General features: G+C 38.4%; 3 protein-coding genes across 4 annotated transcripts in view; 2 read left to right on the forward strand and 1 right to left on the reverse strand.

The window, feature by feature from the left end:
• Nucleotides 1-19,095, forward strand: part of LOC311500920 (major histocompatibility complex class I-related gene protein-like) — a gene marked incomplete at its 5' end in the record, with an annotated part of 36,366 nt that extends 17,271 nt beyond the window's left edge. Inside the window, 2 exons of the mRNA XM_084562556.1 lie at nucleotides 17,913-18,215; nucleotides 18,660-19,095. Coding sequence (XP_084418682.1) covers nucleotides 17,913-18,215; nucleotides 18,660-18,787 — 431 coding nt within the window. The 3' untranslated portion in view covers nucleotides 18,788-19,095. The remainder of the gene's footprint in view (nucleotides 1-17,912; nucleotides 18,216-18,659) is intronic.
• The window catches only part of LOC311500947 (major histocompatibility complex class I-related gene protein-like), a gene marked incomplete at both ends in the record, with an annotated part of 84,794 nt that overhangs the window by 19,989 nt on the left and 38,242 nt on the right, over nucleotides 1-26,563 (forward strand). The window contains one exon of the mRNA XM_084562584.1: nucleotides 21,873-22,148. Coding sequence (XP_084418710.1) covers nucleotides 21,873-22,148 — 276 coding nt within the window. The remainder of the gene's footprint in view (nucleotides 1-21,872; nucleotides 22,149-26,563) is intronic.
• On the reverse strand, nucleotides 92-5,915 carry LOC311501320 (major histocompatibility complex class I-related gene protein-like). Of its 2 annotated transcripts, XM_084563068.1 has the most exons (6): nucleotides 5,850-5,915; nucleotides 4,755-5,030; nucleotides 3,135-3,413; nucleotides 1,947-2,249; nucleotides 1,514-1,630; nucleotides 92-1,256 (listed from the first exon to the last, which is right to left on the reverse strand). In XM_084563068.1, the coding sequence occupies exons 1-6, from the start codon at nucleotides 5,908-5,910 to the stop codon at nucleotides 1,123-1,125; spliced, it is 1,170 nt and encodes a 389-aa protein (XP_084419194.1). In that variant the 5' UTR covers nucleotides 5,911-5,915; the 3' UTR covers nucleotides 92-1,122. The 2 variants fall into 2 exon arrangements, with proteins under 2 accessions (XP_084419194.1, XP_084419193.1); XM_084563067.1 differs by lacking the exon at nucleotides 5,850-5,915 and having other exon boundaries at nucleotides 4,755-5,472.

A 26,563-nucleotide genomic window follows, 5' to 3' on the forward strand; every position in this document is an offset into this window, starting at 1 on the left:
AATGAATTTTGATGGAAATCTAAATGACAAATAAGGTCTGTCTAAGACTAAGTTTAAGTTATCTTACAAGTGCAAGATTGACCCTCTAATGAGCTGGCGTCATTCAATCAACTTACAGCTGAATGCTGTAAAGACTCACTGAACAACGGGAAGAAAATATTATTTTGTGCCTGATGATGGAAATCAGTCCAGCAGTACTCTCTAGATGTATCTCAGTTTGAACTATATTCAGAGTCATGAGGACCAAATGTGTACAACAATGACAGACACTGACAGTTAGCCAAACATTGTGGTTGAATATGAACAACAGGTAGTTAATATACACCTGTACTATGTATTATTAGAGAGAGATTTCAGTTATGGTCCAATGTTAAAGCACACTGAGATCTTCAGGAGAAATAAAAGCCAAACATGTTTGTCCCTTTTGATTCAGTGAGTTTAATCTAAATGTTTGTCTTCTGTTGCTGCATCTGTTCCTTACTGCTTCAACTGAGGCTCGTTCTGATGTGTCTGTACTTGTTGACCAACTAAGCCTTAAAATACCCTGAATCATTTAACGCTAAGATCAAGACTGGGATCAGCAGATAAAGAAGCATGCCATGACAAGTACTTCACATTCAGTTTTACTTCACCATTTGTCCTCCTCTGAGACACAAACATTACAGGTTAGAGAAAGAGATCATCAGAGAGGTTAGAGACAAAAAGATCAATCCATTTGACACATATTTAAATGTTTTGAAAATTGGGGACATTTCTGAAATGTTAGACAGCAACATATATGACACTGATTTTCAAGTATTATTACCTGTGTTTGAGTCTCTGGGTCCCTCTACCATAATCTGTTTACACATTCAGCCCGCTTCATATCTCCCCATTTCATCCCTTCCCCTTGACCCTTTTCAACCTATGCCCAGTTTGTAGTCTACCAGCAGCATTCTTGACAACCTGCAAGTGACTGCTGGATGACTTAATTAGTGATGTTAACATTACTGTAGGCGCCAGCTAGAATTGGTTTAGGGTTTGTTGCTATGGTCACATACAGGGATGTGGGTCGCATGCACATACTCCAGCTTCCTCCCACCGTCCAAAGACATGCTGGTTAGGTTAAGTGGTGATTCTAGATTAGCCGTAGGTGTGAGTGTGAATGGTTGTCTGTCTCTCTGTGTTAGCCCTGTGATAGACTGGAGACCTGTCCAGGGTGTACCCCGCCTCTGGCCTGATGACAGCTGGGATAGGCTCCAGCAGACCCCGTGACCCTTAACAGGAACAAGCGGTTACAGAAGATGAATGAATTAATTGATTGAATGAATGAATGAATAAAATAGAAGAATAAATCCACTCTGCTCTTCTGTTTAGTTCTCACTTTGTTTCTTTCTTCATCACTTCTCGCCCTCATCATCATAGTATAGTCATGTTCTCCTGACTTCTCCTGACTCTGAGACTTACTCAGCTTTTACTGCTGGATGCTTCAAATTGTAGGATTCAACTCAAAGACTAAATCAAAGTAGCTCACCTTGTTTCTTTTTATGAACCATGAATCCAGCAGCTGCTGCAAAGATGACAAGAAGAACAACCACTGCAGTGATGATGATGATGGTGGTGGTGGTGGTGGTCATGTTACTGGGCTTCTCTGTTGAACAAAGAACAACAACAGAAGATTAGGTGAAGATGAAGCAGGTTATCCATCAACTTATTCATCAATGTCCTTTCTGTCCATCTCTACTGCAACTACAGCATGGAACAAATGAAAAATGCCAAAGAAAAGAAACTGTAAATTATAAATGTTTCCAAGTTTTTAAGTCTGTGAAGGTCATCCAGGTCATGGTATATCCAAAAATGAAAATTTATAAGGAGGTCCTGATTAATTAATGGATCTGGTTAGGATGATTAACAACGTAATTGTAAGACAAAAGCTAAAATATCCAACAAACCACAGTCACTCTTACCTCTGTTGGTTCTGATCTGTTCTTCATCCAGTTTGGTGATGATGTCGTCCTCCACACCAGAGAGATGAAACACACAGTCGTACCTCCTCCAGTCTTCAGGTGAGACTGATGAAATGTTCAGGTCAACATTCATCTGGAAGGATCCATCATGGTTGGGGAGGATCTCTCCATGTTCCACTCCTTCATGAATCTCCTCTCCATCTTTCCTCCAGAACATCATGGCTCTGTCAGGGTAGAAACCTGTAGCGTGGCAGCTGACTGGAGAGGAGGGAGTCTTCTGGAGGAGAGACACTGAGGGGAGGTCTGGAGAGAAAGAGGGGGAAGGGAGAACAAAAATAGATTTAGATTATTAAGAAATTAATCAGGTAGATCCAAAAAATCAATTACATACTGTGTATTGGTAACATGATCATCTTTGCTGATTATCACAAACACAGAGTACAGATGAGGCTGATCTACGGTCATAAAATATATTAAAGGATATATTGAACTCATGATGGTGCTCAGTAAAAGTTCACGTGATCAGTTCTTTCTCTTTAGACCATGAACAAATCGTGTAGATTTCCATTAAATGTATTACAGCTATAGTGTGGGAATTTCTGTCATTTATTTTTTATGTTGGTGTGTGATCACTGGAGTAAAGGAATAACAACACAACACATCAGTTGTTGCTAATGTTATGTCTCCTTCAGAGAGCCTCCTCTCTGCTGTAACCTTAGTACTGGCATAGTTACAGAAAACACTGCATGTACTTTTGTATGAGAGATGTAGAGAATGTATTCCTAAAATATTTCAACATCAAACTGTCTAAATACTGTATATGCCCTAAGAAGTGGTTTAAAAAGATCTGACTGATCAAAACACTGCACAGCAATAAGCATCAAATAATGAATCAGAACAGTAGTGTGTAGACTTTCTGTGTCATTAAATAGGAAATGCTGCAATGTGCCTGCATGGTTGATTTCTACCTTTGTCAACGTTCAATATTCAGTCCCACACTGAGAATCTGTAAACTTACTTGACTCATGCTACTGGTTCACTGTTTATCACAGTCTCTGCACTGACTTAAAGTCAAACATCTCTTTATCTTTCTCAGAAGAGGAGTCAGACTCATTGAACTGATAATACAATGAATATACAATAAACAGTATAGTGTTCAGCAAACTACATCAGGTCATGTGACTCTACCTGTTCTCAGCAGAGAGTTATTCCCATACTTCAAACTCATCTTCAGCCAGTTCGGACAAGTCTGAGTGAGGAATTCCTCGTTTAGTTTTATTCTAACTGTATCAGCATCCCATCTCTGTTTGATAATGTCAGCCTCTGGTTTCAGAGCAGTCCACGTTAATGTCTTCAGATCCAGTTCAATGAAGTCTTCTCCATCATAATGATACTGCATACTACCAGTAACCTCTCCAGTCGTTTCATCCCATGTGCAGTCAATTCTCCTCTGTAAAATGTGAACACCTGAGAGAGAGAGACAACAGAGATCACAATGAACAGTGATGTACAAATATCTAAAGATGATTTTAAAGTATTATTCATTGTGTGATGCACTGGTATGCAGACGCTGCAGTACAGTCTGAATGGTTTCAGTAGCATGCTTTAGTCATATGTGACCTTTTTATTTACGGGGCAGTCATTCAACAAACAGTCAAGACATTCATGTGAAACACAAGTCAGTGGTATGGTCTTGTATTTATCTAGGGCTTTTCTACTGATTGGTAGCCTACTACTCAAAGTGTTTCTACACATCTAGACGTTCTAGCTTGAGTGAATAAGAGCACACACCAGAGCTGAGCACTGGGGGCTCCTCTAGGTTCAGTGTCAAGGACTCTTCAACAAAATAAATGATTTTACATAATTTAAATAGTTTGTGGCTGCACCTCTTGTTTCACAAGTGTTTTATTTATTTACATTATCAACCCCAGTGCTACTGCTCTGTTTTATGGATTACCTGAACCTAAAATGAAATGTGATGAACTAAATCAGATCAGATGATTCATTTGTCATGTATACTAAAGTAGTTGTCTTTACATCCAAGACTGCTGAACTGATAAATGGTAACCATCTGCTGGTGACCACTGTTGAATGTGAAGGTTCTCAGTCATCCAGGACATGGGAAGTCAAATGGAAATTTTCCATCCAGGAAGCTCCTTCAGGTCTAAATAGGGGTGTAACGGTAATTGTATTCGTTCCGCGGTGTCAGTACGGGCGTCACGGTTCGGTACATGCAGTCATACAGCAAATATGTCTGAGTGAGTAGCCTATTAAAAAAAGAAAAAGTCGAGTCCTCACTGCAATTCATGTGGCGGTAATGAGCCTAAAAGCTGCCAGCTAACATCATTAGAATACAGAAGAAGAAAAAGAGATGAAGAAGAAAAGTAAGGGAGAGTGTGGCGCATGGATGTACTAAGAGAAGTGTGGAGTTGTTTGACTTGTTTGACAATATTGTTAACGTGAGAGTATGTTCACTGTTTACATTTTACTGTGTAATACAACATTGAAAATGTTAGTTTTTTATAATGAAGTTACCGGAAGTGCCAGTTGTTACCTGACTACCTCAGTTTATCCCTACAAGATATTGTGCTTTTTCTTTTCCTCTGTATGAACAAAAGAATGAATGGTATGAGAACCCTCCTATTTGTTTTATGTTTTATTCTATTTTTTTACTTAAAGCTAGTCTTATACATGTGAGTTTTTGTTGCTTGTTTTCCATTTTACCGAATCTGTACCGAACCGTGACCCCCACACCGAGATACGCACTGAATCGTCACTGTTTATAAAACCTAGACTGTGTAGGCCTACCTGTACTTTCACTGTGGTTCAAGAGCTGGATTATACTGTTCATCCACCTTTTGAAGGCGGGAGGTTGAATCTCAAAACACAGCCTAGTGTGCCATTTCCAGACTTGAGGATCGTCATCGAGTAATTTTTTCATCCAGTCTTGACTTGGTTCTATTATCTTGTTGCTGCCATCACAGTATAGAGCCTGGATGTCATCAATCACTGCAACAGCCACAAACTCAGGAAGGCTTGGGACTCCAGAGGATCCAGTAGTGTAATACTTCAGTGAGTGTTTCACTGTTGAACAAGCAACAAATATAATATCACTGTAGATGAAATAACAACAATGATATAATAACTTAAAATAGATTTTACACATATCGCTAGAAAAAAGAAAAAAAATACAGTCAGTATTTAGTTAAAAGAATGACTGTAATGGAGTTACTGGTTTGAGACCTTTGATTGAAATGGAGTACTATGCTGGTTCTGTTCTAACTGCAATCTCCACAGGGTGTCCGGTCAGAACAGATGTGATCAGTATGAAGTCTGATAATACCAATCAGGAACCCACACTCTTATTACCATGCCACTCAGTTATTTACATACGCTTGTTGAATTTGGTTTAGTCTTAATGACGCATACACAAGCAATCGGATGAACAAAGAATGAGGTAATAAAAGTCCCAACTCTGATCCTGTAATCCAAAACTGCGACATCGCTACTTCTCCAACTCTTGTCGTTCTCCTCCTCAGCACAGTCACAATCCAGCGATCAGACTCGTGATCGGAAACCTGATAGGTGCGGAGCACCGTATCACGAGCACACTGCATGCACAGTGATGCTGACATCAATTAACTGGTTGATCTTCTGTACAATGAGGAAGAGCAACATGGAGAGTCGAGAGGAAAACGTATCAAGGTTTCTAACGTCAGTAAACACATAAATAAAACATTTAGTGCAGATAAAAATGTTCAAGTTGCACTGAAAGTGTTTTATTTATATTATTAGTTGAACTGAAAGTGAAACTAAACTTCGAGGCTGCAGCAGAACTGTGGAACAGAGTCGAGTGGAAAGAATTTAAAGAAAAGACGATGAAGAATGTGAATGTGATCTTACCTGATGATGAAACATGACACAAGAGAAGCAGCAAAAATGATTTTATCATCTTATTCGACATGTGGTCAAGACTCCAGCTGGACGAGAACTGACTGAACCCAAAATGTCGGAGTTTCCACAGACTCTGTAAGGCGGGGTTTTATTTTTTGTATTTTTTTCATTTTTAACTTTATTTACAACAAAGGAGGTTCTGCTACAACAACAACAACTATAATTAGTTTCGTATCAAAATCTTGGTAAAATGTCTAATAGGGTGGATTTACTGTAAAACGTTGAAGGAGACTTCTTTAATGTTACAACTGCTGTATTATGTTGAATACAACAAGCCTTTTCATTTTGGCTGAAGGACAATATAAACGTGTGTGGGACAATGTTTGCTGAAAGAAAAATAATGTGATTTTTTTTCAACCTCAAACCCATTGACCTTAGCTCATTAACTGTGTTTTAAACATATTTCCAATGACTGCACAGTGTACAGTGTTTGATATTTCATGTGTGTACTTTAATTAGACCTTTACACTTCTTAATCATGCAGCTCATTCAGATTCCTTTGACTGACGTCCATTCACCAAGGACTGACTGTGTTTTTAATGTTGGCCAACAAACGAGAAATGATGATTTGATCTCCTGATTTTTCTCCAGCGCCACCAAAACACACACACACATTCATGTCTAAGCTGAACTGTAATAATTAATGTTTAGTTTTTATCATCACGTTAAAGTTTTGATTCGTCCAGATTTTATAAATATGACCAAACACAGTGTGGCCTTCTTCATAAAAAACGTCCAGTAGTTACCACTACTATCCATTAGAGGGCGACATGACACAAATAATTAAATTGGTGTGAAACTGAACAGTATTTCTGGACAAACCCAACCATGATTTTGGCTCAACATTATAAAAGCTATTTCATCATCATTATTAACAGATGACAGTTCAGCACTTTGGATGTATGGCCTATAAATTAGTATAAATATAAATATAAATATAAGTATTAGTATAAATTAAAAATAAATATTTCATTTTAGATGCAGTAAATCCATGATAAAGAGTAGTGGCACTGTGTTTGATAATGTGAAATGAATTAAAATATTGTTTACATTTCAAATATTGCACTTATGATACAATAAATACAATCACACAACTCACTACTTAACCTTCCTGTTGTCCTCTGGGTCAAATTTGACCCGAATGTTTCTAAATCACATAATTTGATATAAATGTGGTTGTGGAATGTGGATTCTAAGAAGAAAGTGTCTAGTATATAGTAATTAATTGAGAAGAAGGTGGATCTAAATGTTTAACAGTGAATTAGGTGATTTTTCTTTTTTTTTTTATTTAAGGCTTTTTAAATAGTCAGAAAATATCTGGTCAGTTTTGACGTGGGAGGACAAAAGTTGCATGAGGATTACATTTGTCACTTATTTTGTGCCTGACGAGGAAAATCAGTCCAGCAGTACTCTCCAGATGTGTCTCTGATTAAAATATATTCAGAGTTATGTGGACCAAATGTGTACAACAATGACAGACACTGACAGTTTGCCAGACAGCGTGGTTGAATATGAACAACAGGTAGATAATACACACCTGTACTATATATTATAGAGAGAGATTTCAGTGTTATGGCCCAACTCGTTGGAGAGCACAACCAAATAGGGAGAACACACAGCGACCAGTTAAATTAATCATAAATTTATTCAACAAAAGAGCCAACAGAACATAACCAAACCAAATCAAACAAACAAAACTATGCTGCGGTGCCTGAACCCACCAGCCATCCAGGAAGGAAAGGATGATATCTTCGAAGGGCCATGCCTTTGTAGATGGCCACAGGTGGGGTGTATCTCCCTAATGAGGTTTGGAGGAAGCAGGCAGAGAACCTGAGAAGGGAGGAGTACAGAGAAAGCCAGCAAAACACAAAATGGCCAAGGGCTATCACATCAGTTATGGTCCAATGTTAAACCACACTGAGATCTTCAGGAGAAATAAAAGCCAAACATGTTTGTCCCTTTTGATTCAGTGAGTTTAATCTAAATGTTTGCCTTCTGTTGCTGGATCTGTTCCTTACTGCTTCACCTGAGGCTCATTCTGATGTGCCTGCACTTTTTGACCAATTAAGCTTCAAAATACCCTGAATCATTTAACGCTAAGATCAAGACTGGGATCACCAGATTCAGTTTTACTTCACCATTTGTCCTCCTCCTCTGAGACACCAACATTACAGGTTAGAGAAAGTGGTCTGTAATGCTGGAGACAGTTTGATCTGGTCTGTAGACACATAACTGGCTAACATGATCTGGTGTGTACTTTTGTTCTGCAGAGGACAGCAGCATTTATTGGAGACTAGTCAGAAAAAGATCTGTGGCAGCACTATTGTCTTTTCAAATAAACCATGATTGATGATTCCTATTCTGCATCGATATAATGGACACGGAGAAAACCATATTTTATCCTTTTTATTTATTGCACAAAGTTTACTGTCAGATATATAATGTGTACTAACCTGAATGTGAATAATGGAGAAAAAGTCGTATTACAGAGTTCCACTTTGAGCCACAATATCATTAGACTAAATATTAGACTGGTGTTCAAGCTAAGCTAACCTTGCCTGGGAGCTAACTGAATACACAAATAATATTCATAATCCTGTTACTCTACTAGACGTGTGTGGACTTGTGAAAAGAGACAAACTTTTAAAAATTGGAGACTTTATTAAAAAGTCAGACATCAGTATAAAAAGATCAATCCATTTGACACATATTTAAATTGTTAGACCAGGCTCTGGTAGAGGTGAGGGAAGTGCTAAGGCTGGACAAAGGGGTGTTGAATAAATCAAAGAAATTAGTAAAACAAAACGAAACTAAACATATAGACCAAGTATTTTTTAAGAAATAAAATCTCAAATGAAAACCCTACCCCCTTAACCAAACTCGAAACACACCAATAAACAACATGCCAAACCTAAATGTGTCTATACATACAGAAACTAGCCAGAGTGAACCAAAATTTGTGTAAATGTGAAGTCTAGCTCTTAGGCAAACAAAATCAAGTGCTTCATTGAAAACGTTTCCACAGGCTAAGTATTCTGGAAGTAGCTGAACAGTACAATAAGCACAGATCCATAAATTCACAGAATGGGCACACCAGTGTCGACCGAGCTGCAGGTACGCTTCCAGCTGCCCCAGAGACAGCAACACAGTTTTTAAGCTGAATCCCCGACCAATCAGTCATTCAAAGGGCGTGGCGATGAGTCTCCCGGTGGAAAATCTGCCCCACCTGTGAACATGCCGACAGAAATGGCAGGGGCCGTAACATGAATGTTGTTTTGAAATTGGAAACATTTCTGAAATGTCCACTGATATAGATAGATAGATAGATAGATAGATAGATAGATAGATAGATAGATAGATAGATAGACATTATTGTCTGTCACGACAACATTATAAAACAGACAAAAACATTACACAAAGTCAGACACTCTTCAACAAAAAGGAGGGTGGGCTGTTAACAGCAGCATGTGTCTATTTCTGTTTGTTCACAGTGGTTATTGCAGAGGGGACGAAAGTTTTTTTTAGATGTTTTATTTAAGTGTTAACATCAATAAATGAAGTTACTAAATAATTTTGAGAACTAGACTCAAATCCCCATATCACTGTATTTCCCACGCTTACCTTAAAAAGTGTGTCCTAACTGTCAATCCCTGGGTTCCTCTACCATCATTTGTCTACACATTCAGCCTGCTTCATGTTTCCCCTTTTCATCCCATCCCCTTGATACATTTCATCCCTTCCGCTTGACCCTTTTCATCCCTTTCCCTTGACATTTCTCATCCCTCCATCCATTTCTCTCTCTCTGTTTACCAATAAACCACAAGGCGCCAGTGAAAAGGAAGAGGCCTGATATGAGAAGGTCTATTTCATCCAGTTAGTAGTCTACCAGCAACATTCCTGATAACCTGCAACCGACAGCTGGATGACTTACTAAGTGATGTAAACATTACAACGGTCAATACAAGACTGCATCAGCTTCTTTAATTCCTCATTTGAAGCTATAGGTCAGCATGAAAGAGACACAAGAACATGAACCAGTGAATACAACATGAAATTATTATGAAAGGATGATTAATACATGGAAAAATATAAAGTAGAAGCTTGTAGTTGAGTTTACATTTGCACCATGGTTACACCACAACAGGCTCCACGAGACCATGTCTCACCAAAGAAACAAAAGTGGTCTCTTGAGTCTAGTATCAGGTGTTTTTAACAATGTACTGAGTGTGTACCTGTAATTCATGTTAGTGTTGTAAGTCATTATATAATCATGCACATTGTACGATTAGTAATGATTCAGTGAACTGTGTTTGTCAGTCAGATTTCGGGTTCCAGTTTCTTAGAAAGCTGAGAGCTGTTCTCTGGAACTGTAAGGTCAGAAACAAACTGTGTAAAAGGTCAATTCATTGTAAATAAAAAACAGAAACAGCTTCTTAGATCAGTTGAAACAGAATAAAGTAAGCTTCACTTACCAGATGGACAATGCTGGTCTGAAAGGAAAAGTAAAGACAGGTCATTTAGAATAAAATAGAAGAATAAATCCACTCTGCTCTTCTGTTTAGTTCTCACTTTGTTTCTTTCTTCATCACTTCTCTCCCTCATCATCATAGTATAGTCATGTTCTCCTGACTTCTCCTGACTCTGAGACTTACTCAGCTTTTACTGCTGGATGCTTCAAATTGTAGGATTCAACTCAAAGACTAAATCAAAGTAGCTCACCTTGTTTCTTTTTATGAACCATGAATCCAGCAGCTGCTGCAAAGATGACAACAAGAACAACCACTGCAGTGATGATGATGGTGGTGGTGGTGGTGGTCATGTTACTGGGCTCCTCTGTTGAACAAAGAACAAAATGAATATTAAGAACAGTCCAGATAAAGAAGGTTATCCATCTATTTATTCATCATTGTCCTTTCTTAATAAGGAGGTAAAATATCCAACAAACCACAGTTACTCTTACCTCTGTTGGTTCTGATCTGTTCTTCATCCAGTTTGGTGATGATGTCGTCCTCCACACCAGAGAGATGAAACACACAGTCGTACCTCCTCCAGTCTTCAGGTGAGACTGATGAAATGTTCAGGTCAACATTCATCTGGAAGGATCCATCATGGTTGGGGAGGATCTCTCCATGTTCCACTCCTTCATGAATCTCCTCTCCATCTGTCCTCCAGAACATCATGACATCATGACCCCTGTCAGGGTAGAAACCTGTAGCGTGGCATCTGACTGGAGAGGAGGGAGTCTTCTGGAGGAGAGACACTGTGGGGAGGTCTGGAGAGAGAGAGGAGGAAGGTGAAACAAAAATTAATTTAGGTTATTAATCAGGTAGATCCAAAAATCAATTGTAGACATACTATTTATTGCTAACATGACCATCACCAGCTGTTTAACCACAAACCTTAGTACTGGCATAGTTACAGAAAACACTGCATGTACTTTTGTATGAGAGATGTAGAGAATGTATTCCTAAAATATTTCAACATCAAACTGTCTAAATACTGTATATGCCCTAAGAAGTGGTTTAAAAAGATCTGACTGATCAAAACACTGCACAGCAATAAGCATCAAATAATGAATCAGAACAGTAGTGTGTAGACTTTCTGTGTCATTAAATAGGAAATGCTGCAATGTGCCTGCATGGTTGATTTCTACCTTTGTCAACGTTCAATATTCAGTCCCACACTGAGAATCTGTAAACTTACTTGACTCATGCTACTTGTTCACTGTTTATCACAGTCTCTGCACTGACTTAAAGTCAAACATCTCTTTATCTTTCTCAGAAGAGGAGTCAGACTCATTGAACTGATAATACAATGAATATACAATAAACAGTATAGTGTTCAGCAAACTACATCAGGTCATGTGACTCTACCTGTTCTCAGCAGAGAGTTATTCCTATACTTCAAACTCAGCTTCAGCCAGTTAGGGTAAGTCTGATTGAGTAATTCCTCATTGTGTTTTATTCTAATTCTCTCAGCATCCCATCTCTGTTTGATAATGTCAGCCTCTGGTTTCTGAGCGGTCCACGTCCATGTCTTCAGATCCAGTTTAATGAAGTTTTCTCCATCATAACCATATCGTACAATACCAGTAACCTCTCCAGTCGTTCCATCCCATTCACAGCCTTCAATAAGCTGTAAAATGTGAACACCTGAGAGAGAGAGAGAGAGAGAGAGAGAGAGAGAGAGACAACAGAGATCACAATGAACAGTGATGTACAAATATCTAAAGATGATTTTAAATGATTATTCATTGTGTGATGCACTGGTATGCAGACGCTGCAGGACAATCTGAATGGTTTCAGTAGCATGCTTTAGTCATATGTGACCTTTTTATTTACGGGGCAGTCATTCAACAAACAGTCAAGACATTCATGTGAAACACAAGTCAGTGGTATGGTCTTGTATTTATCTAGGGCTTTTCTACTGATTGGTAGCCTACTACTCAAAGTGTTTCTACACATCTAGACGTTCTAGCTTGATTGAATAAGAGCACACACCAGAGCTGAGCACTGGGGGGTCCTCCAGGTTCAGTGTCAAGGATTTTACATCATTTAAATAGTCTGTGACTCCACCGATTGTTTCGCAGGTGAGGCTGAATTGTGAATGTTTTATTTATTTACATTATCAACCCCAGTGCTAATGCTCTTTTTTATGGATTAGCTGAACCTAAAATGAAATGTGATGAACTAAATCAGATCATTATTAACTTGTCATGTATACTAAAGTAGTTGTCTTTGCATTCAAGACTGCTGAACTGATAAACTGTAACACTCTGCTGATGAACACTGATGAATGTGAAGGTTCTCAGTCATCCAGGACATGGGATGTCAAAAACCTAAAGCTGAAACTAAATGGAATATGTAGGCCTACCTGTACCTTCACTGTGGCTGAAGAGCTGCTTCAAACTGTTAATCACTGTTTTAAGGAAGGGTGGTACATTGTTGAAACACTGACTACAGTGCCATTCGCAGAATTGAGGATTCTCATCCAGTAATTTTTTCATCCAGTCCTGTCTTGGTTCTAATGTCTTGTTGCTGCCATCACAGTAACCCACCAGGATGTCATCAACCACTGCAACAGTCACAAACTCAAGGTTTGAGTCTCCACAAGATGCGGTGATGTAATAGTTAAGTGAGTGTTTCACTGTGGAACAAACAACAAATATAATATCACTGTAAATGAAATAATAACAATTACATAGTAATAACTTAAAACAGGGGTCCGTATTTAGTTAAAGAGCAACAGAGAGTCGAGAGGAAAACGTGTCAAGGTTTCTAACGTCAGTAAACACATAAATAAAACATTTAGTGCAGACAAAAATGTTCAAGTTGCAGTTAAAGTGTTTTATTTGTATTATTAGTTGAACTTAAAGTGAAACTAAACTTCGAGGCTGCAGCAGAACTGTGGAACAGAGTCGAGTGGAAAGAATTTAAAGAAAAGACGATGAAGAATGTGAATGTGATCTTACCTGATGATGAAACATGACACAAGAGAAGCAGCAAAACTAACTTTAGCATCTTATGTCATCTTATTCAATATGTGGTCAAGACTCCAGCTGGATGAGAACTGACTGAACCGGAAAGTAGAAAATGTCGCAGTTTCCACCGACTCTGTAAGGCGGGTTTAATTATTTTTTTTTTTTAACTTTATTTACAACAAAAGGTTCTGATACAACAATAACTAATCAGTTTCGTAACAAAATCTTGGTATAATGTCTTTAATGTGGTGGATTTACTGTAAAACGCTGAAGGAGACTTATTTAATGTTATAACTGCTGTAGTATTTATGTTGAACAAGCCTTTTCATTTTGGCTGTAGGACAATATAAAAATATTTCTGATGTGTCTGTTACTTGTCACTTTATTCTGAATATCATCAATAAAATGTGGGAAAAACTTTAACTGAAACTGAATAGTGTTGGATGAGTGTTGATTGAGAAGATCTGTTTGATCCAGTTAGTAATGAAGCAGCAGCATTCTCATATGTATGCAAGAGACTGATGGATGGTCAATATAATAATACATACGCATCTTTAATTCCTCATTTGAAGCTATAGGTCAGCATGAAAGAGATGCAAGAACATGAACCAGTGAATACAACAAGAAATGATTATGAAAGGATGATTAATGTAAATATAGAAGTGTAGCTTGTAAGCTTCTACTTTAATATTTTTTTCTTTTTATAGTTAAAGCAGTTGTAAGCACTGTTAAAATGACTCATGTGAAAAAAAATCTATTGAAGACCACAATCCAGCCTGGATGTCTTGGTTTGATGAGACTCTCGGTGAAAGTTGTGTTTCAGTGACCTTCCACTAGAGGGCGACAAAAACCGTGAACTGGTTACCAAGGTAAAAACTCACTGTCAGGACATTTTCGTATCTTCAGGCAGGGGCGGATGGTGTATAGGGGCGATTTGGGCGACGCCCTACCAGCTGGGAGAAAGAGGATTTTTTTTTTTTACAAATTCTATCACAGCAAAAGTAGTTTTCAGTGTTCTAGACATATTATCTGTCATTGTCCAATCAGAATCGTCAGGTTCAAGTCGCGTTTCAAATGGTCCCGCCTCTCTGGGCGAATTCATCAACGTGGAAAATTGCCCCAGCTTCTCCCATTGACTCTCATGTTAAAAGTTTTTTTTTCGGAAAATGAGCCTTCAATGCATTTTCAATGAGGATTTGGGGCTCGTCCTAACGCGCTTGCGTCATACGTAACTGAGCAAAGAGATAGCTGCTTGATTGGACAATTCATCAATCAATCACGTCCATCAGGAAACATTCGCGCAATTTTCGTCGGTCGGCTGCATTGACTGTATATACCAGAGAACGTCTAATATGGTAGACGAATATAATATAATAATATGGTGGACGGGCTCTGGTATATATATATCTATGTGGAGAAGAAAAGGGTGAAGGAGTTGGGACCCGACTGTCCGGACTTAAACATTTCGCAGCAGGCTAGCCTACTGATTGTGGGAGGACATACACAAGGAGCTTCACCTCAAACGTGTATGCTAAACGGCTTTTTTTGTTTCCCCTGCGTGCTGTTTCAAAGTCCCGGGACAGAGATGTTATGGACTACAACGGGGATGAAGGACTTAAAACTAGGGCCGGGACTTTAACTTGTTAATTAAGATTAATTAAATACACAAAAATAACGGGTTAATCATTTTTTACGCATTTTAATCACACTTATTTTTGCACCGCGGAACGTTTCTCACTGGATGAGTTCGGCGGACCGATTATACTGGAGCACCAACTAGCGTTCATTACTTCAGACTACAAACAACAGTGAACATGAACGAAGAAGCTGATGAAACCGCTTTGGTTGGCCCCTTGGATGGGAAATTTCAGTCATTATTCAATGGTATACTAAAAATCCATATGAAAAAATAACTTCTCACTGTTCTCAGGTCAAATATTTATATGCGATTAAAATGACGTATTAGCACTTTTAAACTTGCTGGATTTTACAAGGCAAATAAATTAAGTTAAAACTTAGTTCCATGGCCCCATTTGTCTTTGTAAGGAGATGTTCTATTTTGTCTTTATTATTTTGTCAGAATGCACCAGAATGCTTAGTTTGTACGTGAAAATCACAAAAATCTACTGGGGGAGGATGCCCCCAGAGCCCCCTACAGGGGTTTGATTTACAAACTTTGCGCCCCCCCTAATACAAAATTCACCAGCCGCCACTGTCTTCAGGTATAACTGGAATAACTCAACAAAGAGATGATGATGATGATGATGATGATGATGTACAAAGACAACGTTTCACCAAACATTAAAGGAAATTGCAGAAAGAAAGATCTTTTGTGAGAGTAGGGAAGATTTTGGTGAAGCAATTAATTGTTCAGATGATTTGTGAGTTGGAAATTTAAAATCCAAAGGTAGAATTGGTTATTTGACTAACGAAAGGTAGGATACAACAATAACAACAGACTTTGCTGAACACCAGCCAAATGTTTTAGTCCATGTGAGAGAGGAGGGGCTCCTGAAAACAATACTGATTTAAAAAAAACCAAAAAACATGTGACATTAGCAGCAGCTTGATATTCTTGATATGCTTCTTCTTCATCACCAGAGCTGCAGATATTACTGATCCAGATGAGGAGTTAAATGAAAAGTCAGTTCATTCTCTTTGGACCATGATTGTGTAGATTTCATGGAAATCTTCACATAGTGGGATAACGGGGTTGATAGTTGTCCAGACATTTCACTCTGAACTAAATATGTCAACCTGCTGGAGATAATGAAAGAAACGAGACGATCATAAAACATTTTTTCTTGAATGTCTGTTAAAATATGGACACACTAGACTATGGAGCCATGGGATTAATTGATTGGCCCTTGGCTTCTTTTCTGTGAAGTACATATAAAAGAACATATTTTCAATGACCGCACACTGTGAGTGGCTTTGAACCCAGAGTGGAAAAGAGGAAAGCTCCAGATGAGATGGTTATTTCTCCAGGAGCTGGGCAAGGCACTGGTGAGATCACAAACCCAGAGGAGACAACATGAAGAGGATTCAGGAGGAGAATGCTGGTGTCCCATCCACCCATCCACCCAAGCCATGGAAACAACATCTGCACAGCGTGTGAATGTCTGACTTTTCTAAATTAATGGCTGTAGAGTGTGTCAGAGAGAGAGAGAGAGAGAGAAGGCAGATTAAAAAAAGTCTAATTAATTTTCTAGATTACAGTCAGTAGCAACAAAAAGAATGTGAGTAGATCCAAGCTGGACAGGAAGGTTCAAACCCAGAACCTTCTTGCAGAACCTGCCTGCTTACAATATGTAAAGAGCTTTTCATTCTTGATATACTCATCATCACAGTATCTGTATAAACACAGAACACACAACTGGACCCATATTAGACCTTCTAGCAGGCTGATTTTGGCCCTTGAGCCATATGTTAAACAACCCTGCTCTAGAGTAACACTAACAGTTCAACAACTGAAAGTTTTGGCTGGAACTTTTTCTTTTGCTTCCATGGTATGTGTCAAACATCTGGAAGTAATCTGAATGTTGACGTAACACTAATATTTCAGCTGCATTGCAACAGAAGAGGCAAACTAGTGACTTTATCTGAAAGAGAAAAACAGATAAACAGACACTACATTTGAACATTCCTGTGAAAACACACTGCTCATGTTAAATGATGTTTGGAACAACAAACTGCTTCACCAGGAAGTGTAATGGTCTCAGGGCTATGGACTCAGGGTGGTGGTCATTTGGAGGTTTATTAGTCATGGAGACTAGAAGGATGAAGTTTAGCTGATCTGGGGACGTTTTGCTGCTGTACCTTTTTACAAAACGCTACCTGATTGTCTGACAAGATATGTGATCCTAATCTACATAAATCACACACAGATCAGGCATAACATTATGACCTCATATTGTGTATGTCTCCCTTGTGACAGAGAATGGACATGGGCCTTCTGAGGGTATCCTGTGGTGTCTGGCAACAGAATGTTGTTAGTGGGGGTCTTTGAGGGGAGGGGCCTCTGTGGAACATCCCACATATATTTGATCAGTTTGGGGTCTAGTGAATCTGGAGGCCAGATCAACACCTCGTTCTTCATAGTTTTTTTTAGTTGTTCCTAAAGTGTTTTTGTGTGTGTGTCTGTGTCAGGCTGCATCCTGCTGGGGATGGCTGCTGCCATCAAGGAGTGTCATTGCTAAGGGGTGGGGGAGCCTGGTCTGGTCTAGGTGAGTGCTACATGTCTAAGTAACATCCACACCAATGAATACCAGGTCCAGAAGTTTCCCAGCAGAACACTGAATTGTCACAAGATGATCAATGTTACTTCGTGTTACTCCTGTCAGTGGTTTTAATGTTGTGGCTGATCAGTGTAGTCACCATCATTGAAAGATCTTTGTGGCTCAACCAACATTATGTCTGACAAAAAGATGGGAGTATTTGAACGTAGTCAGTCACTTCCAGTAAAGACAAGTGTGAACATTTTTACATGAGCTTGATGTGAACTAAATGTCTCATTCTCTCTCTCTCTCCAGACCTCCCTTCAGTGTCTCTCCTCCAGAAGACTCCCTCCTCTCCAGTCAGCTGCCACGCTACAGGTTTCTACCCTGACAGAGCCATGGTGTTCTGGAGGAAAGATGGAGAGGAGATTCATGAAGGAGTGGAACATGGAGAGATCCTCCCCAACCATGATGGATCCTTCCAGATGAATGTTGACCTGAACATTTCATCAGTCTCACCTGAAGACTGGAGGAGGTACGACTGTGTGTTTCATCTCTCTGGTGTGGAGGACGACATCATCACCAAACTGAATAAAACAGAGATCAGAACCAACTGGGGTAAGAGGAAATTAATATTGTTGGATATTTTTTGATATTTGAGGTTTTGTGTTTCAATTCAGTTGAAAATTTAACTAATAATAAAAATCAGTGAGTTGTTTCAACAAAAAACAACAAAACGAACCTATACGCCACTGAGTGGCTGCTGTACCAGTGATTGTATTGTCATTTTACGTGGTGGATCCATTGAATGAGACTCGTAAAGACGTCAATGCAGTTTGTGACCTTAGTCAATATATTCTTTAATAATTGCTTCATTTAACGTTCTTTGGTCATGTTGTCTGTGTTTGATAGTTATGGTAGAGATGAACAGTAGATGTGGTAGAAAGGAGCAGTCAGTCTTGGTTCATAAAAACAAAACCACATTTATGGATGACTGTACCTCTGTTCTAACCTGTTTTTTCTGGACTTTTCTTAGTATTTAGTTTGTTCTTTGTTCAACAGAGAAGCCCAGGAACATGACCATCATCATCATCACCACCATCACCACTGCAGTGGTTGTTCTTGTTCTCATCTTTGCAGCAGCTGCTGAATTCATGGTTCATGAAAAGAAACAAGGTGAGCTACTTTGATTTAGTCTTTGAGTTGAATCCTACAATTTGAAGCATCCAGCAGTAAAAGCTGAGTAAGTCTCAGAGTCAGGAGAAGTCAGGAGAACATGACTATACTATGATGATGAGGGAGAGAAGTGATGAAGAAAGAAACAAAGTGAGAACTAAACAGAAGAGCAGAGTGGATTTATTCTTCAGGTTGAGTGAGTAGAAGAGGATCATATTCACTGGAGATAAGATGATGAAAGATATTCTGACATTAACAACTGGAACTGAAATGACCTGTCTTTACTTTTCATTTCAGACCAAAAGGCTCCACCTGGTAAGTAAAACTGATTTTATTCTGTTTCAGCTGATCTAACAAACTGTTGATGATTTCTCCAGACTACGAGTTGACCTTTAACTCTGTTTGTTTCAGACCTTACAGATCCTGTGAACAACGTTGAACTCTCTGAGAGACCGAATCCAGAAACCTAGTTGACAATATATTTTTCTTATATTTTAAAGTTTACAATAACTTACATGAATTACAGGTGAACACTAAATACACTGTCCTACACTTGATACTGGATAACTGAAACCATGTTCTTTTCTTTTGTGGGGCAGATTCATCATAATTTGATGTTTACAATCAGACACTAGATTAAATGAAGTCTAGTGGAACCTGCTAGTTAGTTGGGCCGGTTACACCACTGTGGAATGAATATGTTAATGTTGTACATGGGTTTCTCCTCATTATGTTTCCAACAGTGAACTACTACTACTACTACTACTTCTACTACTATGTGTCAAACTGCCTTTTTTTCAGTATTTATTAAGTTGGCCCTAATTCTGTACCGTTTTTTTTTTTTTTTGTTTTAATTCTAATGTTTTGATATTGTGTTGTTAAAGCTAAGATATTTTTTTTATGTTTATTTGTGTTTACGTGTTTCATATTGCTAAGTGTCTAAATGCCAAAACAGAATGAGTGACACCAGGACCGTACACACCTTATGATGGTATTCTAGAAATCTGAGCTCACCTGAACTCTCACAGCAGTTACTTGTTCTCTTGCAGCTCAGCGTATTAATTGAACTTTAATGTGGATGAAGATCCTAATGAATATGTTTAAATGCTGAACCAATCATCTGAGCTGGTTTTAGTTCATACTGTGATTTAGGTTGAAAGCTGGCACATTTGTACCTGTGAATGAATAATTACAGTCTTTCCAATAAATCAAATCAGAAAATATGAATCTATCTCTAGATCTTATCATGTGTTTATCTTTCTGCTGCTTCATGTAAAGCTGCTTGTCTCTACTTGTCTGCTGCTAAAGTCCAAAACACACCAGCTCAGGTAACACGTAGAACTTGACCCACTGGACATGATGCAGTTCTTCACGTGAACAACTCAGAACACTGGTATATAAATAATTATAACTGTAATATCTGCAGCTCTGATAACATCAAAATAACTACTAATTAAATGGCATCAAGAAAAGTGAAAGTGTCCCCTGCTCCCAATAAACTTTCTAATATGGAGGATAGAGTGAGTTTATTTTTCTAGCAGTTTTTCCTGGTGAGTCAGTTTTCTTGTTGCTGCTTGTTTTTTTCCACCAGTATTTTTTTAAGGAGCCACTCCTCTGGACTAAAATGTTTGGGTGGTGTTCAGCAAAGTCTGTAGTTATTGTTGTATCCTACCTTTCATTAGTCAAATACACAATTCTACCTTTGGACTGTTGTAATGTTTATATAATTTAGTAAGTCATCCATCAGTCTCTTGCATACATATGAGAATGCTGCTGCTTCATTACTAACTGGATCAAATAGATCTTCTCATTCAACATTAAACCAACACTATTCAGTTTTTGTTTCAGTTTTTCTCTCATTTTATTGATGATATTCAGAATAAAGTGTCAAGTAACAGACACGTCAGAAGTATTTTTATATTGTCCTGCAGCCAAAATGAAAAGGCTTGTTGTATTCAACATAAATACTGCAGCAGTTATAACATTCTCCTTCAGCGTTTTACAGTAAATCCACCACATTAAAGACATTTTACCGAGATTTTGGTACGAAGCTGATTATATAATCAGCTTCGTACAAGTTCGTAAGTTGTTCGTAAGTTCGTAAAAGTATCAGAACCTCCCTATTTTTATTTATTTATTTATTTATTTATTATTTAAAAAAAAAAAAAAAAAAAAAAGTCTTTGGCTCCGAATCAAATCCCTGCCCAGTGTTTGCAACAAACAAATGAAAAAGCAAAAATTTAAAACTCGGTCTAAACAGCCAAACTGAGCAAGCAGGATTTCTGTCTGAACACAACATTGCCATGCAGTCAGCTGATCATTTGGAGGAGGTAATAATAACTTTAGTTGGTCAGTCCCCACCGCTGCGGTCGGACACTGAGGGTGGGTGTGTTTAAGTGAGGCAGTAAGTAAAGGAGTTGTTTCTCTGAAATGACCGAGTTCTCTGTCTTATTCTTTAGGTTAGCTACTGTAGTTCCATCTAAATAGAATAGCTTTGTTTTTAAATGCACTGCCCTAGCGTGTGATTGTTCAAGTTATTTTAGTGCATATTGTAGTCTGGGTCAAGTTACGAGCATTTTATTGCGACAGTAACATATTTCTTAATTTCTCATCTGGTGGAAACTCTGACGTTTTACTTTCGGGTTCAGTCAGTTTTCATCCAGCTGGAGTCTTGACCACATGTCGAATAAGATGCTAAAGTTAGTTTTGCTGCTTCTCTTGTGTCATGTTTCATCATCAGGTAAGATCACATTCACATTCTTCATCGTCTTTTCTTTAAATTCTTTCCACTCGACTCTGTTCCACAGTTCTGCTGCAGCCTCGAAGTTTAGTTTCACTTTAAGTTCAACTAATAATACAAATAAAACACTTTCAGTGCAACTTGAACATTTTTATCTGCACTAAATGTTTTATTTATGTGTTTACTGACGTTAGAAACCTTGACACGTTTTCCTCTCGACTCTATGTTGCTCTTCCTCATTCCTTTAACTAAATACTGACCGGATCTTTTTTTCAAGTGTAAAGACTATTCTAAATTATTTTTATATGATCTTTATTATTCAGTTTACAATGATATTATATTTGTTGTTTGTCCCACAGTGAAACACTCACTGAAGTATTACATTACCTTGCCCTCTGGAGTCCCAAACCTTCCAGAGTTTGTGATGCTAGGACAGATTGATGACGTCCAGATGGGTCACTGTGATGGCAGCAACAAGATATTCGAACCAAAACAGGACTGGATGAACAAATTGTTCGACCTCATTCCTCATATGTCGACATGGCACACTGCGGAGTGTTTTGAGATGGTACCACTCGTCTTCAAAAGCAGGATGAACCGTTTGATGCAGCTCTTCAACCACAGTGAAAGTACAGGTAGGCCTACATATTCCATTTTGTTTTAGCTTAATTATTTTTTTTTTGACAAACCATATGTTGGATGAGTGAGAATCTTCATATTCAACAGTGGTCACCAGCAGATGGTTATCATTTTTCAATTAAGCAGTCTTGGATGTAAAAACAGTGATGAGTCACTTAATAGTATTCATGACAATTTTTATTGTTATTGAACACAAACCACAGAAACGCTTACAAGACAGGGATACAATAGTTGGCACAAGAAAGCTACCAATGTACTCTGTGTTGTGTGGGTGCAGAGTGAAACTGGTGAATCTGGAAGGTATATGTAATATATGTAAAGAGGAAAAGTGGATAAAAAATACATGCATGAAAGAATAGAGACAAAAAGGATGAAGAAACAACATTGATAAATGGTGATAGATATAGTGGTAACAGTATAGATAGATAGTTTCTCTATTAATCCCAAACTGGGAAATTTCACTGTTGCAGCAGCAATGTACAGGCACTTGACACTATACATAAAATATAACAAAAAGGTAAAATCAACAATAAAAAATAGAGAACTAAAAAACTTATAAAAAATTATAAGTGAATATTAAAAATAAGTGAATATTAAAAAATGTAATTAAATTGTAATGAAATATAATGAATTTACAACCAATAACCAAACAAGCATGTGCAAATGTGCAAGAAAAACAAAAGTCCAGAGTGTCATCTGTCACACACAGATGAGGAGTTGTACAGACTGATGGCTTGAGGCAGGAAAGATTTTCTGTAGCGTTCTTTGAGACAACGAAGTTGTCAGAGCCTTCTGGAGAAGTTGCTCCATGTCTGTCTATTGTGTGGTGGAGAGGGTGGTCAGGGTTATCCATGATTGATAACAGTTTGTTCAGAGTCCTCTTCTCCATCACCAATCCAAAGTTTCCTGTCTGCAGTCAATGATAGAGCCAGCCTTCCTGATCAGTTTGTTCAGTCTGTTGGCGTCACTGGCTGCAATGCTGTTCCCCCAGCAGACCACCAGTGTTAATTTTGATTTAGTTTTAGTCATAGTCTTTTGACAAAAATATCATTTTAGTTTTAGTCATAATTTAGTCATCTAAATCATTTTAGTTTTAGTCTAGTTTTAGTCGACTAAAAATCATAGGATTTTAGTCAACTAAATATATAGTAATTTTAGTCGGCTAAAATTAGGGATGTCCCGATCAGGTTTTTTTTGCCCCCGAGTCCGAGTCCGAGTCATTTGATTTTGAGTATCTGCCGATACCGAGTCCCGATCCGATACTTCTACAGTACATTAAAAAAAATGAAGAACAGCGAAGAAACAGATCCAGGATATCCCTGATTTTTTATTTTATCCTTCTATGATATCAACAATCGCGAAATTTCTTTCATCAACTTTAAAATATCTCCACACCGCAGACATATTCGCGCCACTGGCTTGAAGTTGCTGCCGTGTTCTGCTTCCTTTACAGCACGCAGCAAAGTGACGTCATGCCGCATACGTTGTTTCTGTGTTGTTCTGTTCTGACTCTGTACCACCACATAACAGCAAATACTAAGCTGTTATTTTTCCCATTTGTTTTGAAATATTATAGATCTGATAAAAAAAATAATGAGAATAAATATAAATATATATATATATATTCGATCCCTGATCGGGATGTAACGTCCGATTCCGATCGAGTCTGAAACCACGTGATCGGCCCCGATTTCCGATCACGTGATCGGATCGGGACATCCCTAGCTAAAATATAAAGTCTTAACGGTAATCCTTGTTTTTTAGATTAACTTGTATTTCTGAAGATAAAATAAAAAACATCTGTTATGGAATGGTATTAAGGTTTAAATGTGCAATGCTTATTGGCACAGATTTCACTCATTCTATTTGAACAAACTGCTATGGCTAACATGCTAACATGCTGAGCTACAGCTCGTTAACGTCATAGACAACATAGACGCCTCATTGAGCGGGTTGGCCCGTTGTTGCGATACGTCAACGTCACTGCCTTATTGGAGGAGGCAGCTCTGTCCCGCGAACCAATACGAGTAAATGGAGTGAACTTTAGCAAGCGTCTTCTACAAAGTGTTGTAAGTTAATGCCTCTCATTTCCATTTCACACATTAACGCATATTCAGGGAACCGATACACTGAAAAAATGGAAATACTGGGTCTTTGAATTTACAAAAGTGAAGTTAGTAAAAACAACACAATTCATTTATTTTCTGTTTGTGAACATGGTTTAATCAAGTACACTCAAGTTGTTTATAAAGAATGTTGAACTAACTAGTTTGTTGCAAGTTGATTGAAATTAATCAAATTAAAAAAACAAACTCATTGTAATCGAGTTTAGTCTCTGCCGTTTTAATGTCGCCAGACAGTGTTCCTCCGAAACAGAAGATGGCGTTTACGCAGCGGTAGATGCCAAAAACAGACCAAGAAGAAGAACTCTTAGAAGGAAAGACCGCGAACCGTAACAGAACATTGTGGGAAAGTCTCCATGCTTTTCAACAAGACGTTGCGACACAATATCTGAAAAAGTAAGTTCTTCAAATTTATATATGTTCTTTGAAGTTGGGCGACATTCGAGCCATGTTTTCAAACAGTAACGTACTATAACAAGCTTGTTAACTCTGTGTACTTATATCCTATTTCCATACCATGTTGGGGAACTTTAGCTAACACCTGCTAGTTAATTTACTGTGGACAGTAACCGTCGGTGTGTATTTCTGAGCCCGCGGCTCCCGGGCCCTCCGCTGCCCACAGTGCTACAGCTGTTGGAGAGCAGCCGCTAGCCAGTGTTGAGTGAATTTCATCTTACTTAGCCTCTGCACCAGACTGACTATGGCGGGTGGGGGAGGAGGGGAAATAAGAACTTGTATGAAGTTATGACATGTTTAGGATTGTTTGTGGGTTTTTTTTTTTTGTTCAGACTTAATTTGTTCTAACCTAGCTTCAAAATTCTGTGTAGGGTGTCCTCAGGTTCTTGAAGTGCTAAAATGTCTGAAATTCAATTAAATACATATTACTTGACTATTCTATTTTTTTTCCCGCCATACTACTATATTTTATACCAGATTTGACATTTTAAATTATATTGATGTCTGATTAATATTCTTTGTTTCTGCAGAATAAAGCGCTTTGAAGATGGCCATGCCTGTGATCGTGAAGATCTTACTGACTGATGGCAGCTCTCAGAGGCTGAGTCTTGCACATGGACTCCCTGAATCTCTTGAAGACCTTATGGCTGAAGTCAAAAAACAGTGTAATCTTCAGGGAAACATCAGACTTCAGTTTATGGACTCGTTGTTTGGGAATGAGTTTATGAACCTAACTTCAGTTTCAGAGGTGGAGGACAGAGGGACTCTAAGAGTAATTGATTTGTCAACGCCAACAATGCAACATGAGAGCTTTTGGCCCTGTCCACACGTAAACGCAAATACGCCAAAACTTTCACGACTGTGTGACGTAATCAAAATGGTCCAACGACAAGGACCCTCCACTAAGGTGGCTAGTGGTAGCCTACACTGTGAAATCACCGGTCTTACGTTGATAAAGCAAGGGTTCGATTCCCATTGGTGCTTTTTTGTTTATTTTATTTTTATATGTATATATTTATCTTATAAACAACTTTAAACCACATATTCATGTAGTCGATTAGGAATGTGCATGGCAAATCAAGTCCCATACAAGCATAAACCAGTAAGACGTCTCCATTGCACTACATTTTATTGTCCACTAGATGTCCTAATAGAGCACTGTATCACTGAATTTTCGAGTAATGAACATTTTTTCAACAAAGCCTCAATTGCCCATCACTAGTTGTCCGTCTCACCGGAGTGCATGAGCAGCCATCAGCTCTGGCCACAGTGACGTCGGTCGCCTCAGTCACCTGGACGGTTACTTACGTTACTTACGTTGAGTGTGGGTATTTTATTTATTTTTTATTAAATCTGTGATGTTAAACAACAACTCACTCAAAAATATCTAAAAATAACTTTAAGGGTGGGATGACTCCGGCCTCACATATGTGGCCCAGAGGTCTAAGCTGGTATGTGGGCCGAATTCGGCACTTCACATCTGTCTGTCGGAGTCAAGACGGTGCCGCTTTTCCCGCATCTGGGCCATGTCCGGTTCACATGCCGTATGCCAGTGCCGAGTGAACGCCACCTGTGCTGGCTTCAAGCCAGATCTGGGCCACATGTCTCTGCTACGTGGGTTCAGTCAATGCTAAAACGCTTAATTCCGTAGATTTACAGGTTATTCGTAATACCTTTCATAGAAGCTTCTGTCAATCAATTTGATTCTACCACAATATGAACAGAACAATTTTATTTTATTTTTTTCTAGTTCTTCAAGTGCATTTGAAGTAATACACATAACTCTACAAACAAGAAAGTTCAACTATGCTAATTAAAAAAAAAACACTATG

Source organism: Chelon labrosus (assembly GCF_963514085.1).
Source record: "Chelon labrosus genome assembly, chromosome: 16".
NCBI lineage: Eukaryota > Metazoa > Chordata > Actinopteri > Mugiliformes > Mugilidae > Chelon > Chelon labrosus.

Bases quoted from the DNA above. Each gene is read 5' to 3' on its own strand.
- LOC311501320 (XM_084563067.1), bottom strand. From the start codon at position 5,112: ATGTGTAAAATCTATTTTAAGTTATTATATCATTGTTGTTATTTCATC. The intron at 2,250-3,134 runs GTAGAGTCACAT...CTTTCTCTCCAG, and splicing joins TAACTCTCTGCTGAGAACAG to ACCTCCCCTCAGTGTCTCTC. The intron at 1,257-1,513 runs GTGAGCTACTTT...GTTCCTGTTAAG, and splicing joins GGTTCATAAAAAGAAACAAG to GGTCACGGGGTCTGCTGGAG.